The sequence below is a fragment of the Spea bombifrons genome, chromosome 9, assembly GCF_027358695.1.
Source record: "Spea bombifrons isolate aSpeBom1 chromosome 9, aSpeBom1.2.pri, whole genome shotgun sequence".
Classification (NCBI taxonomy): domain Eukaryota; kingdom Metazoa; phylum Chordata; class Amphibia; order Anura; family Pelobatidae; genus Spea; species Spea bombifrons.
In genome coordinates this window covers 17,805,015-17,817,907 of record NC_071095.1, presented here as the reverse complement: position 1 = coordinate 17,817,907, position 12,893 = coordinate 17,805,015, and the positions used below count along the sequence as shown (strand labels likewise).

At 44.4% G+C, this 12,893-nt stretch overlaps 1 protein-coding gene across 1 annotated transcript; it reads right to left on the bottom strand.

Moving 5' to 3' along the window:
• Window positions 1–2,785: 2,785 nt before the first annotated feature.
• Window positions 2,786–10,886, bottom strand: ECM1 (extracellular matrix protein 1). The gene is made up of 8 exons (XM_053474808.1): window positions 10,802–10,886; window positions 8,125–8,193; window positions 7,893–7,961; window positions 6,777–7,078; window positions 5,599–6,063; window positions 5,166–5,386; window positions 3,793–3,880; window positions 2,786–3,394 (listed from the first exon to the last, which is right to left on the bottom strand). Exons 1-8 carry the CDS (start codon window positions 10,860–10,862, stop codon window positions 3,236–3,238), a joined length of 1,434 nt encoding a protein of 477 aa, XP_053330783.1. The 5' UTR covers window positions 10,863–10,886; the 3' UTR covers window positions 2,786–3,235.
• Between the last annotated feature and the right edge of the window lie 2,007 nt (window positions 10,887–12,893).

Sequence of the window (12,893 nt, the reverse complement as noted above, 5' to 3'; positions counted from 1 at the left end):
TCATGTGGGCCAGGGCCCAGGGCACTGCATACTTTGCAGAGACCATCTTGCCCAGCAGGGACATACATAACCGTAAGGAGCTGCGGTGCGCAGAGCGAATCCTGCGTACTAGGAATCGAATCCCCTCTATTCTGGCAGTCGGAAGGAAAGCTTTCCCGGAGCAGGAATCCAGATGAAGACCCAGGAACACTAGATGTTGAGAGGGAACGGTGCAGGATTTGTCCCAGTTCAGAATCCAGCCAAGATCTTGTAATGTGTTGACCACCGTGGAAAGATGAACCCGAAGAATCTGTGCCGACCGGGCATGGATTAGCCAATCCTCCAGATAAGGAATGACTGAGATTCCCTGGACACGGAGATGGGCCGCCACGACTGCCAAAAGTTTCGTGAAGACTCTTGGTGCTGCTGACAATCCGAATGGAAGGGCTTGAAACTGAAAATGCTGGATAGTTGAACCCCGAGGAATCGCCACTCTCAGGAAACGTTGATGAGATGGATGGATGGGAACGTGGAAATATGCATCTTTTAGGTCTAATGAAGCCATGAAGTCGTTGAGGCATAAGGTGTCGAGGGTGGATCTTACGGTTTCCATCTTGAACCTGATGAACTGGAGGTGGCTGTTCAAAAAACGCAAGTCTATGATTAGGCGAAGACCACCCCGTCTCTTGGGGACCAGAAAAACCGGAGAATAAACCCCTTGGTCACGTTCTGGCCAGGGGACAGGAACCAGGACTCTGAGGTCTGACAACTGCTGGATGGTGGATAACAGGACCGACCGCCTTTCCTGGTTTGGAGGACGGTGGGAGATCAAAAAACGGTCTGACGGTCTGGTCCGGAATTGAAGTTGATAACCGTGTGATACAATGGCTCTCACCCAAGGGTCTCGGGTGAGTGAGAACCAACTGTCGGTGAAAAAACGGAGCCTTCCTCCAACCGGAATGGAGGAGGCGTCATGCAGCGTTCTTGGGGTCTTGAAACGCTTTGGGGAAGGCAATCCTGTCAAATCTCCCCCTTCTACGAGGGAATCCTCTTTCTTGAATCCTGCAAAGCCTTGTGACACCCGGAGCATTGGGCATGCTTAGACTTCATAGCAGCTTTCTTAGGCTTGTCCTCAACAGAGGGCGGCTCAGAATTATCAGGGGCCGACATAATGAAAGATGCAACAGCACCTGACCAAAAGAAAACAGCAGGAACACACATAGCAGCCAAATCACTTACCTTCTATATATATAGTGAAAAGGAGTTGAAATTAGGCTGTTATCTGCAACAGCAGAGAGTTTGGCGCCAAAAATTTGAATTGTGACCAAAACGAGGCTTGGAACGCACAACCGGAAGTGCAGAAGCCTGAACCGGAAGTCTATAGACGCCATAATGGCTAAAGCCAGTAAGCCGCAACAGCGGCGTCTAGCCGCTGAATCTTCAGACCGGCAGGCGTCCCCGGCCATAGGAGCTGCCGTGCTAACCGCCGAGACAACGGCGGTGCAGCCGCGATCACCGCCGGAACGACGGCGCCACCGCGGCCACGATCACCGCCGGGATGACGGCGCACCGCGGCCACGATCACCGCCGGGACGACGGCGCCACCGCGGCCACGATCACTGCCGGGACGACGGCACCACAGCAGTGTCCAGGAACCGGGACAAGCGGCTAAGGTGCAAGGTATCCCCCAGGAATGGGGGCTTAGCCCGGGGAAAACGGCTCAACCTAGAGCCGAAGAAAATAATAAAAGGTAGACGAGTCCTCCTACCTGGTAGGGCAGGAAAGAAAACTGGCGTTAGTAGGAGGGAGGGCCCTTTTTAAAGTTTTGAGTCCTGCCCTATCAGGTACGGAGGAGGAGTCTATCCTTAGTGTCACCTAGGATGGCAGGGAAAGGTAAGTGGCGCCAGGCATTGTGGCACCAGCCAACAGGCTATGGTGCAGACGGCATCCCCCAAACAACGGGGCTTAGCCCAGGAAGTCGGCTCAACCTATAGCTATTTAAAATAGCAAACGGGGCTATCTGGGAGGGGCTTTTAAGTGTTTGAGTCCTGCCCTATCTCAGGAACGGAGGAGGAGTCTATCCGTAGTGTCACCAGGGATCGACAGAGAAATCTTTGGATGTCAGCTGGAACCCAGTGTCACATCTCACCTGCCCTTATGACATCTCTCATTCTTGGTGCTGTTTCACAGGACATTCTTCAAACAGAGTGTAGACTGCATCAGCCCTGTCATCACATACCAGCACTGGGCATCTGAGCAAACGCTCAAACACACCCCGAGTGCGTTCTATGCTAGCTTCCAGGCTCAGGATTAAACCCTGTGGTGGCCTTGGCACTGTAGGCCTGTGGACTTTGTACCGCTGCACACAGTGGGCTTGGGGCTTAGTATCTCTGGTGAGTGTTTCCCAGACACAATGTTTTACACTGAAATCTTAAACCCACAAATCTAGATATGAGGGTATTCATTCCAAGGGCATTACTCGCTGGCTGTGGGATGTGGCAACTATGGACCATTAAATGCACCGACATGACACTGTCAGCCTCACAAATCCTTTGCTGTAACAGTAATATACAATGTTGCACCAATTAATAAGGCACATTGTATTAAGGGTTGTTTGTATATGGTTTTATTGAAACAAACTGCATATATACATATACAAAAGTTCGTTTCTACCTAAAAAAAAAAAAAAAGAAAGAAAGAAATATTTCTTTGAACACTGAAATATCTTGATTAGTTTTTAGGCTGTATACACATTCTTTTCAGTTACTAAAAATCAAACGTGGCGCTATACAGAGCTATACGCGTGATATTCTCAACATATAAGAAGTAAAGCAAACTTTCTTCCTAGTGCATCTTGTGACCTCTGTATATATATTTCTGAGATAATACCTGCCATCAGGAATAAAATTTTAAGAGCTATGATTGCTTGGCCAATTGGGCTTGTAATTATTTTCTACCCCAATGCCTACATAAGCTGTGTGCTCTTACAGTCCCTACTGTTCCTGCCTCCATGTGATACTCGGGATGGTGCTGTGAAGGTAGGTAGATAATGCTGGGTTTATTACGACTAGAAGTTTAATAAGAAGTGTGAGTTAGCTTATTAGTGGTTAACACACCACACTTGTGCCATCTGTATCTGTGTTGGAGAGAGCAGATCTCCTAAAAATAAGGAAACAAAATCAAGGTGCACAAAAATAAAACCACCCCGCAACCGCAAACCACAAATGTGCATTTGCGGTATCTCTCTGTGAAAGTCTCAGTCTGTTTGCTTTCTGTGAGATACGGCGACAGACACATCCTGCAGGTAGGAAGTGAAGCACTCGTCTCTTTCCGGTGTCTCCTTCTTACAACAGCTCTCCGAATCCTTCCACGAGTTTTTCTTGATGGTGCACAGTGTCTCGATAAACTTCTCTTTCTGTGTGAAGAAGAAAGGGTGTTAGTCTCTCTGTCCGACCAAGAAGATCAAGCAAAGTGCATTACGTACATCAACCTCTACGTATGTACTGATCAAGCTTTTAAATAAAACCTCTACTAATCCAAGCCAAGGTTTGAAAGCGTATAGGGAAAATAAGCCGGAATAGAGCGTCTGTCCAGCGGAGATATTGTTACCCTGGAAGCGCTGTGATCAGACAGCCTGATCTGGTTAATGTCTACGCAGAATAAAGGCATTTCATCTCGCTCACCACGTAGGTTTTGTATAATGTTTAGGTGATGTTGGGTGTTCTTAAAGTCATCCCCCTCATCTATTTAACCATACCTCATGTTTGCCACGTCTGGAAATATTTGGTCCACGTTTATCTGTTACACACTCACCTGCGTCTCCACACACTCCAGCGTGGCATTTGGAAGCAGACCACAGCAGGACTCTTTCAGGCTGGACACCAGCAACGGGATCTGCTTACTGTTGGGGAGTAAATAAAAAGCAATGTGAGTAATGATGCCTGGGGTTGGAATCAATGGAATTTTGCAGGATCTAGTTTTATGTTGAAATACTAGCACAAAGTACTAGTACAAACTGGACAAAGCAGAATATTCCATGGGTTGCTATGGTGGTTGCACTACTAACACCAGAATCCCCATTTAAGATTACAGAATGAAGACCTTTAGAGAGTCATGGCCAGTGGTTGAGGAGCCACTGTGAAAAAATACCACTCAGCATATTAATGTAACAAACTGGCAGCCGTGGCTAGTGCTTCCCCCAGGAGCAGAAACCACATTTCCATAGCCCAGATTCCTGGGTTCATGCTATGTTCCACCACCCTTGGTATGGTGGCCAGAAGCAATAGGGGTCCTCCTTCCACAAACGTTGCTGGTCCATGTGAAAACTCCTACTTGCTCAGCAACCTGGAGAGATGCCTATGAGCAAGAATTAGCCTTGGACGGCCCGAGTTGGAGATGCAGGTTGTTTGAATATTCGGGAAATTGTCATTGCTTCATCCCCATCAATTTGTCCAAACTTCTGCTCCACAACTGGGACTCTCTGTCAGGGCCTTTGACCAGTCTGACATAAGCAGGCCTTTACTTCCTTGAAAGGCTCCTACTCCCCTTCTCCTGAAATAACTGTGACTGACCATATCAATTCTGGCCAGCAGAGAGCAATGTTTTCTAACATTTAAAGGGCAGGCAACTTTCACAAAAGCCCAAAAGACAAAAAAATTGCTACATTCAGAATTTTAAGGAAACCACACAAGCTTTAGAAGGATTGAAATATTAAATATGAAATAATTTATTGACTAAGATTCTACATTCTATATACAAGAAATGTATTTGTGTGCAATAAACCCATGGCTGGAGGATCACTACTAATCCACTGATGGAACATTGTCTTTCTTGCTATACGTGCAAAAGTTTTACAAAGCGATATGGAGCCCTTGCATTTACACCCAGGACTGCAGAAGTTGGAGCCTGGAGGATATCCGATACTCTTAATAACTTTAAACAACAACAAATACTACTACTAGTGGATCTGTGACATCAGATGTCATCTATGAGCTGAGATAAATCTCGTGGACAATTCTAGATCGCCTTTCTAGAAGTGATGTTTCTAATTTCTGGTTGTAGCCAGGAGCTCCATGTGTTTAACGAAGCGGTTTAAGTGTTTAAAATATTTCTTTAATACAAAGAACTAAGGAATTGAGCTTGTTTTAGGGAATGTATCAGTGATGAGCGTTATGGGTTGTACTCACTGCTTGGTGAGTAGCTTGTTCTCTCCGCATAAGATCTGCAGATCCTCCACAGTCACATTGCTCAAGTTCATAGTCTCCACCTCCCGGTCATACTCAGGGTAAGGGGCGCTTTTGGCAAAGCAGCTGAACATGCCGGGCCGGTCCCGTTTTGCGCAGCATTCGTGGCGCTTGGTTTTGACGGTTCGCTCCTGCAGACAGAACTTGGCCAGTACTTTGTCCCACTGCATGTGACGGAAAACAAAAGAAGACGTTGGGATTAGTGGTACAGACATTAATATCTACAAACAGAAACTACCAAAGTTACTTAAATGCTGAATATTCAACAGCCCTTGTGCACTTTTACAGTTATCACAGAAACAGCGTTGTTTTATAAAACAACTATAAGAAGAGTCAGGGGCCCGAAATAGTCCCCTGGGTAAAGTTGGACACTCACCGCAGTGTGAGCGCACACCACATTTTCATCTTTGCAGCACTTCTTGAACTCGCTCTCCAAACGATTGATTGTTTTGGCCTGACGCACATAGAATCCAAAGCCGCTCTGGGGCAGCATGTCTTGGGTGTAGATAGGCCTGAACTTCCTCAGCTTGCAGATGTTCTGGATGTTGCTAGACCTGGGTTCTCCAGGTGGGAAGGACAGATCCGGTAGCCCGTGTGTGCTGTGTTTTTGGACTTTCCGTGATCTAGCGGATATGATGCCTCTGGAGCTTCCCAGAGATGGTACGTCAGCGCTGCCTATTTCTTGCAAGGCAACTGGCACTGAAGGAAAGACGTATCTGGGATTGGGAGCTTCAGACGCGAAGCAAGCTTCTCTCTCGGATCCTTGCATCCAACAGCAATGGTAATGACGGGTCTTTATTGAAAACTCTACATCACAAAACGTCTCCAGGCTGTTCTTCCACTGGAAGAGAGTAAATCATCAGAATTTAATCTTTAAACATCACTACTACCAATTTTCACTCAGTCTCCTCATCAGTAGAACCTTGACCAACATGCCAAGATCAACAGAAACCTCACTGAAAGTTGTCCTCAGGAGCCAAACTCAGCAAGTTAAGACAAGTTTCACGCGCCTTCAACTGTCAATGGAACACATCTGACAAACTTGGCATAGCTGCACAGGTTCAAAGCCAAGTTAAGCTTCAGTGGTCCCCAGATAACAAGCTTGGTCCTCAGTCAGCAGATAAAGTTGGGTTAACATGGACCCTATAGATATGAGTAATCTCAAGGCATTGATATTTCAACCTATGTACTGAATTAGGCATGAGGTAGCAACAAAGCCAGTACGTACAAAAATCCTGTTCTACTTCTTTGGCCGAAGGAAATGCAATCTTAAAATTTAGTGAAGGGCAAATAACTCTTCACTGGAAGCCCTGTTGAGGTGCAGATGCAAGAACCATAATAAGATTCATCAGAATACTATGTACCAAAAAGAACAAATTCTCAGAATAGTTAAAACTTATCGTCCTTATAAAGTGAAATGTTCATATTTTGTTTAAAAATATCTATGGAGATTCTACCACTTAAACACTAGACCAATATTTGGTGGATTCGCTATATCCGTTGAGGGTGCCATCGCCATTCAGATCAGGTTTCAGTTATAAAAACCCCACTCACCACTTGCACCGCACAGTGCAGTTTGTCAGCCTGCCGGCAGCATCTTGCATATCCATTTTCCATGTTGTTCATGGCTTCTCCTTGGCGGCTGAGGTGGGAGAACCCAGTCTGTGGAAGGTTGTGTGGACCGTAGCCGGTGATGGGCCGGTTCATATTGCAGATATTACCGATATTGTTCTGATCTGGCCTTCCAGGAGGGAAATCCTTCACATTGCTGCCTACGGACGAGATGCGCCCAGCTACGGGTCTGTGGCCACGCGGACTCATGACAGGTTCACCATGATGGGGAAGAGGAAAACGAACTGCAATGACAACGTCACAAAGTTACATAAAACTAACTGCAAGTTAATTAATGTGCTCTGTACATTTTAAGATGGCCCTGTGGGCGCCTGGCACTTAAGGCAAAACTATTTGCCATTACAAATAAAACATGTAACAGCAAAGTGTGCGTATGATGGAATGTGAGCACGGCATGTGGTCTTCCGGATTTGACCTCACCCATAATGCAAACAGAAAATGCAGCTTAAATTAATTATAAAGGCACCCTGGGCCAAGTGCCAGAGGTTGGATGAGGGCAGAAATTCACCCGTATTTATCACAAAGTAAGAAAGCTGCTGGTAATTTCTCATAAAGTCTGCCCTTATGTTTTAATTTTGTGGAATTCCAATAATTTTAATAAGGGTAAAGCTATTTTAGCTCTTGGATATGAATTCAAGCAGCAAAGCGAGAGCTTATCTCAGCCCACCAAGAGGTCCAGCTCTCCATGATGCAGGAAGTAGATGCATTGTCCTGGTCTTCAGTGTCTGAGAAACTATTTTTACTGATACGAAGTGTAAGGGCTTAACATGAAAAAAGCAAAGTTAAAGAGTCTTCTCCATTGGTTGAACATAATCAAGATAATTTCATAAAGATAAAAGAAAAAATGTAGGACAATAAAATTATATATTTATTTTATAAGGGGCAAGAGGTGTGCTGATAAAAGTACTGGACTGGTGGCAAGTTAACTCAATAAACGACTAGTGGTCAAATATTCTTGAAGCATTTTGCCACCGAGACGGGACATCCTAGTAGTTACACGGATCTGCTCTATGATAATAGCTGCGAAACCATGTTTACCTTCTCTCTGCTCCTGAATGGGCATCTCCGGGAGGACTTCCCTCTGATACATGTTCCAATCATCGGTAACTGGGGAAAAACGGAAAGGAAAGAAGTCACGCGTTGGTTTTATTCCAGGTAGAATATACAGAACCAGTGAGACTGAATACGAAGGAGGGATATCAGAGGTGGGTTGGCCGGACCCTCTCTGTGATAAAAGCTTTATACACAATACTAAGCAAACCATTGTTACCTTCTCTCTGCATCTGCATGGGCAGCTCCGGGAGGACTTCCCTCTGATACATGTCCCCATCATCAGTAACTGGGAAAAACACAGAGCGCATGGAATTAAGTCATGCGTGAAGAAATCAGAAGAACGTGTATCATAGCACAGCGCTACGGAGTATGATGGTGCCATATAAATTAATAAATAATCCCATAAACATTATAGACCATTTAACTATGCTATGGATGAAGCTTTCATCCAAGACTTAATAAAAATCAGATTAGTTTCTATTAACCCTTCTGTATCAGGGTCACTGCGCACACATTGTATGGAGGTAGTGCAGGTATTTCCAGCCGTGTTGGAAGGAGGACCGGATCTTGCATTTGAAGCTGACATTTGGAAACGTTTCAGGATTACTTCCGTCTTGCTGCGGTGGAAAGATTCCGTAAAACGGAGTGGGGAAATGCCTGGCATCAGGACAAATTATGGGATTCTCCCGAAAAAGAGAGTGAGTCACTGATGCTGGCGCACAGCAATGCCTCTCCAGTAAATACGGCTTTAACATATGTTTTATACAAACATACGTACATATGTTACACATACACACTCTAACATTCTAGGGGACTCAATACTAATCTAGTAAACAGGATTAATTGTTTCAACAATATTTAAAAAGTAAAAGGTGTATTTGGCCCCAGGAAAGCAAAAAATCTGGATTTAAATGGAAACCAGCTGAAAAGCGAAGAACAAGGAATTCTGCCTGTTTACATCTGCACAAGCAGTTTACAGATACCGAAACGCCAAATATTTAATATCAACAATATACAAAAACAAACCAAAATTGGCCATATCTCTGGAAATCTGTAATATTGCTTGAAAGACGGTAAATTTACAGTTCTAAAGTGGATGTCACTGTAACTCTGACCTTTAACACACACATTCAGGACGCCTGCGAGGGGCAAACGAGTTCAGATTGGTTTCTATATGTTTATGCAGCAGAATCTGGTCTTCAGCACAGAGGACAAAGAAGACCATCTCACCCACCAATAATAATTAGGGATTCCCTTTCCAGACAAAACAACCAGCAGCCTCTCCCTTTTCTACTCTTCAGACAAAGCAGTCTTATGCAATTCTTTTCTAAGCTGCATTAAGCATCAACAACATACATAGCGCCAGTGGTCTCCAGGACGGCCTTGTACATCTTGAGTTTAGTCTCAATGAGGGCAGGAATCTGGGATTCTAATTTTAGAATGATTAGAGTGTTTTGTTAAGTTCTGACTTTGATTCAGTTAATAAACTGACACCTTCCCACAATCTGCCCTTAATGCATATGGTTTCCAAGCACCTTAAAGTTGTGTTTCCAGTACAACACCAGTTTGGCAACTGTGATTCAATGCAATGGCTGGCACAGCAAACAGGACATGAGTCCAAAGCTAAAAGCAACATCTGCTCTAGAACAATCCAACGGCAGCACATGCTGGTTTATAATGTGTTGGGATGAGTTGTTTTTTTTTCGCTTTTAGGGAAGTAAAAGGAGAAATCTAGTCACAAAGCGGGTTTTCACATGACTCGGCTCTAGAATTCTGTAGAAGTTTATACAAAAATTCAGTTATAAAACCAAAGTATGCAGAAATGACCTAAAAAACTATCCCTGCTTCATGCAGCAAATTCATATACCCTGTAATTAAATTCAATGCAATACGTAACCCTTCTAATTTTGGAGTTGCTGACTCCCTTGCACTAGAAGGATTAAATTAGATTAAGGTGCAAAAACAACACATCAGAACATCTTATTAGAAATTGTGGGAATGTCCCAATCTAGCACTGTTAGCCCTTCACACATTGTTACTAGTCTGAGAGTTCTAGTGATATTTGGAGAATCGGAGGGCACACAGATAAATGTATTAGATCATAGGAACATACGGGATAGGCGAAGTATCTGTACAAGAACACCAGTGTCCGTGACGAGGTTTGTGAAGGTCTTTAGAACATCATTAAATTGTCCACCACAGACCCAGTAAATGCCTAGCCCTACGTTAGATGCATATTCCACTATTAATCTGAAGAGATGCGATGGTAAATGGGCTACAGAGATCAAGAACTGGTGGGTTATTTAATTACGAGAGTCGACGAGTCTACGCTATGGAATCGGAGCCTTATATTTAATTACAAATAGTCCTTTGGCTTCTTGCCCCAAATCAGCAACAAGGAGATAAAATCAGGTCATACGGATTTAAAGGCAGTGTATACTGTGAACTAAAAACACGGTTGTGGGGACTCTTGTGACATGCAAAGAGTTTAAAAAGACGAGAGCTCCGAAAATCTGATGGCTACCACATCCCCAGCACCAATGATCCCACGTAAAGCGATTTCCTTTTAGCTATAATATTCCACACTAGCCGGATAGCCTCTGTCTCTATCAAAATCACTGCGTAATTAATGGGACCTTTTATCACATTTCGTTCAGTCGCTGGAAATCTGGAAATCCCTAATCTGATCTTGAATGTGGAACACCAATTCTTACTACGCTCATCCAAAATGATAATAAAGTGCAGAAGAACAGCATAGGAGTTGTCGACAGCTGGAGCACTATTCTGGTGATTGCTCAGGTTCCCCTCTACTGGAAAGTGATTCCACGGATCCACTACACTTTTCCTAGATCCCGTCTCCTCTCCTGCTGAGGTTTTGATATTAAGAGGCTTACCTGCATGCACCACCAGGAATGACAGCTGCAGAGTTATTATCCACACGAATAACCGATCCATGATGTTTGGGATTGCGATGCTGGATTTCTCTGCTTCTGTCTGCCTTCGCTTGGGGTTTCCCAAGCCTTTAAACAGTTCTTTCCACACCCCTGTGTGTGACTCACCGGCCTGTAGTCACTCCCCCCCCACCACTGTACACTCAATACTGTAGTCTCGTGATCAGCTGGTTTCAGCATATGTTGATTTTGGATCGTCCCCTGTGCTGATGCTGAGGAAACCTCGTATTGACGGTCACAGAATTTTCATGTTTGTAGAGCTCGTTACCATTCCTTCCCAAACTTTTCAAAAGAATACAAAAAAAATGGATTTTTTTCTGAATTTTTTCCAACACCTGAGGGCAACTACAGTCCGTGGGTTGAAAGAGCGATGGGCTGCTGCTCATATAATATATAGTTATTCACAGCAGGCGCTGCAAAAACATTCATGGGAGGTCGGTGTCTGCTTACGTGGCCACCTGGGTAAGGTACATGGCAACCTTCTTATACCAAATTCTTGGATAACATCAGCCAGATCCATACCCCATGTGTTTGTCGTGGCCTTACCATCCAGCAGTAACCGGCAGCGGTCTCTCATTGTGGACTCCTCTTGACGCAGAGCTGACAATTACTTGGGGTGCATGAGCCGTATGGGAAATGTCACTTTTTTTCCCCCATAAGATCAGGTATCTAAGCCACGATTGTCTAAATAAACACAGACGCAAACAATCTTCCCACTAGTGCCTGGATGGTGTGGCAGATCTAAGTGGCTTTCCATTCCCTTGTAAATCCAAAAGGCAGCCTCCCATAGAATGGCACAAGAGAATCTCTTTCCGTCTGGGGGCCTCAGTTATTATTCCGCCACCAGTCGCTGACCCCGAACAGCCTGCCGTGTTGGGGACTGTGTGGCGATATAGCCCGCAAACTGATGGAAACATGGCGGCTCGGTAAGGGTTGCACTAGCCAGGCTAGTTTGGGATAGACAGGAATTTGGTGTATTTGCCAAATCAAAACAAACAGCTTTCTTGTGACCCATACAAGCAGTAACACAGCCCGATCGAATGCATTCCACCGTAACAAAGAAATTATTTCCACGAGGAAAGGGTGGGATGCTCCGTATCACCCAATCACAGAGCTAGTTTCACCGCCATCATATACACACACCACGTAACCGTGTGCCACTGCCAGTAATCTGAACACAAACATTGCATAAGCATGAGGTTTATTGTAGGATGACCTGTGCCGACACGAACACACACACAGGCTACAGGGCAAAGCTGGAACCTTCTCCCATACTCCCCATACAGCCCATGCTAGCCACATGTATAATAGTAATAAATAGTAATTATACATGGATCTATGGGGTAATCTTAAACTATTACATTTAAGATTTTGGAAAAGGTAGAGATGCTTTAAGATTACTTTTTTCCCACCTAATTTGCACCTATAGGTGGTTTATGCCTAATACACCGCCCTTTACCTTACATCCTGACAGCTCTGTGCACGGTGGGATTCCACAATGGGGCAGACGGTAGCGTCTCTTACCACCGGTCCATGACACTCCGGTACACAAAAGGAGGCGGCCTAGCACTTCCTGCGCTTCCTCATGCTGCCATATCTGGTCATGCGCCGCATATTTGTACCCAAACTACTTCCTAGCTAAAAGATATTTATTTTATGGCCACTTCTGTTGACAATTGTCTCCGTGTACATACCAAAATGTAATTTATTTTTGGACTTTTGTTAGCGCTGTCCCTCTGAAGGTCAGGCAAGTCAAAACTCATGGCAGCTGATGTTCCAAAGAGGCCACCCCAGCCTATACGGTCATAGAGGTCACCACAAGTCAGAAAGAAGCAATACGGTTTACTGAATATTTTGTATTTTTTGCCTGTATGGTGGTCTGTTTATGATTACGCTCTTTATGAGATATACTTAAGTTATTATAAAGTTTGTTTTATAAAGCAACTTGTTTACAGCTTATTTCAAATTAATGTTATTGCTTAAATCAAACAAAAAAAACAGCACATAGTGGAGTTTCTATAAATATTTTAATGGT

Coding starts and splice junctions, on each gene's coding strand:
- ECM1 (XM_053474808.1), bottom strand. CDS start 10,862: ATGGATCGGTTATTCGTGTGGATAATAACTCTGCAGCTGTCATTCCTG. Junction 7,962..8,124: donor CATGCAGATGCAGAGAGAAG/GTAACAATGGTT, acceptor GTTTTTCCCCAG/TTACCGATGATTGGAACATG. Junction 3,395..3,792: donor TGGAGTGTGTGGAGACGCAG/GTGAGTGTGTAA, acceptor TTCTTCACACAG/AAAGAGAAGTTTATCGAGAC.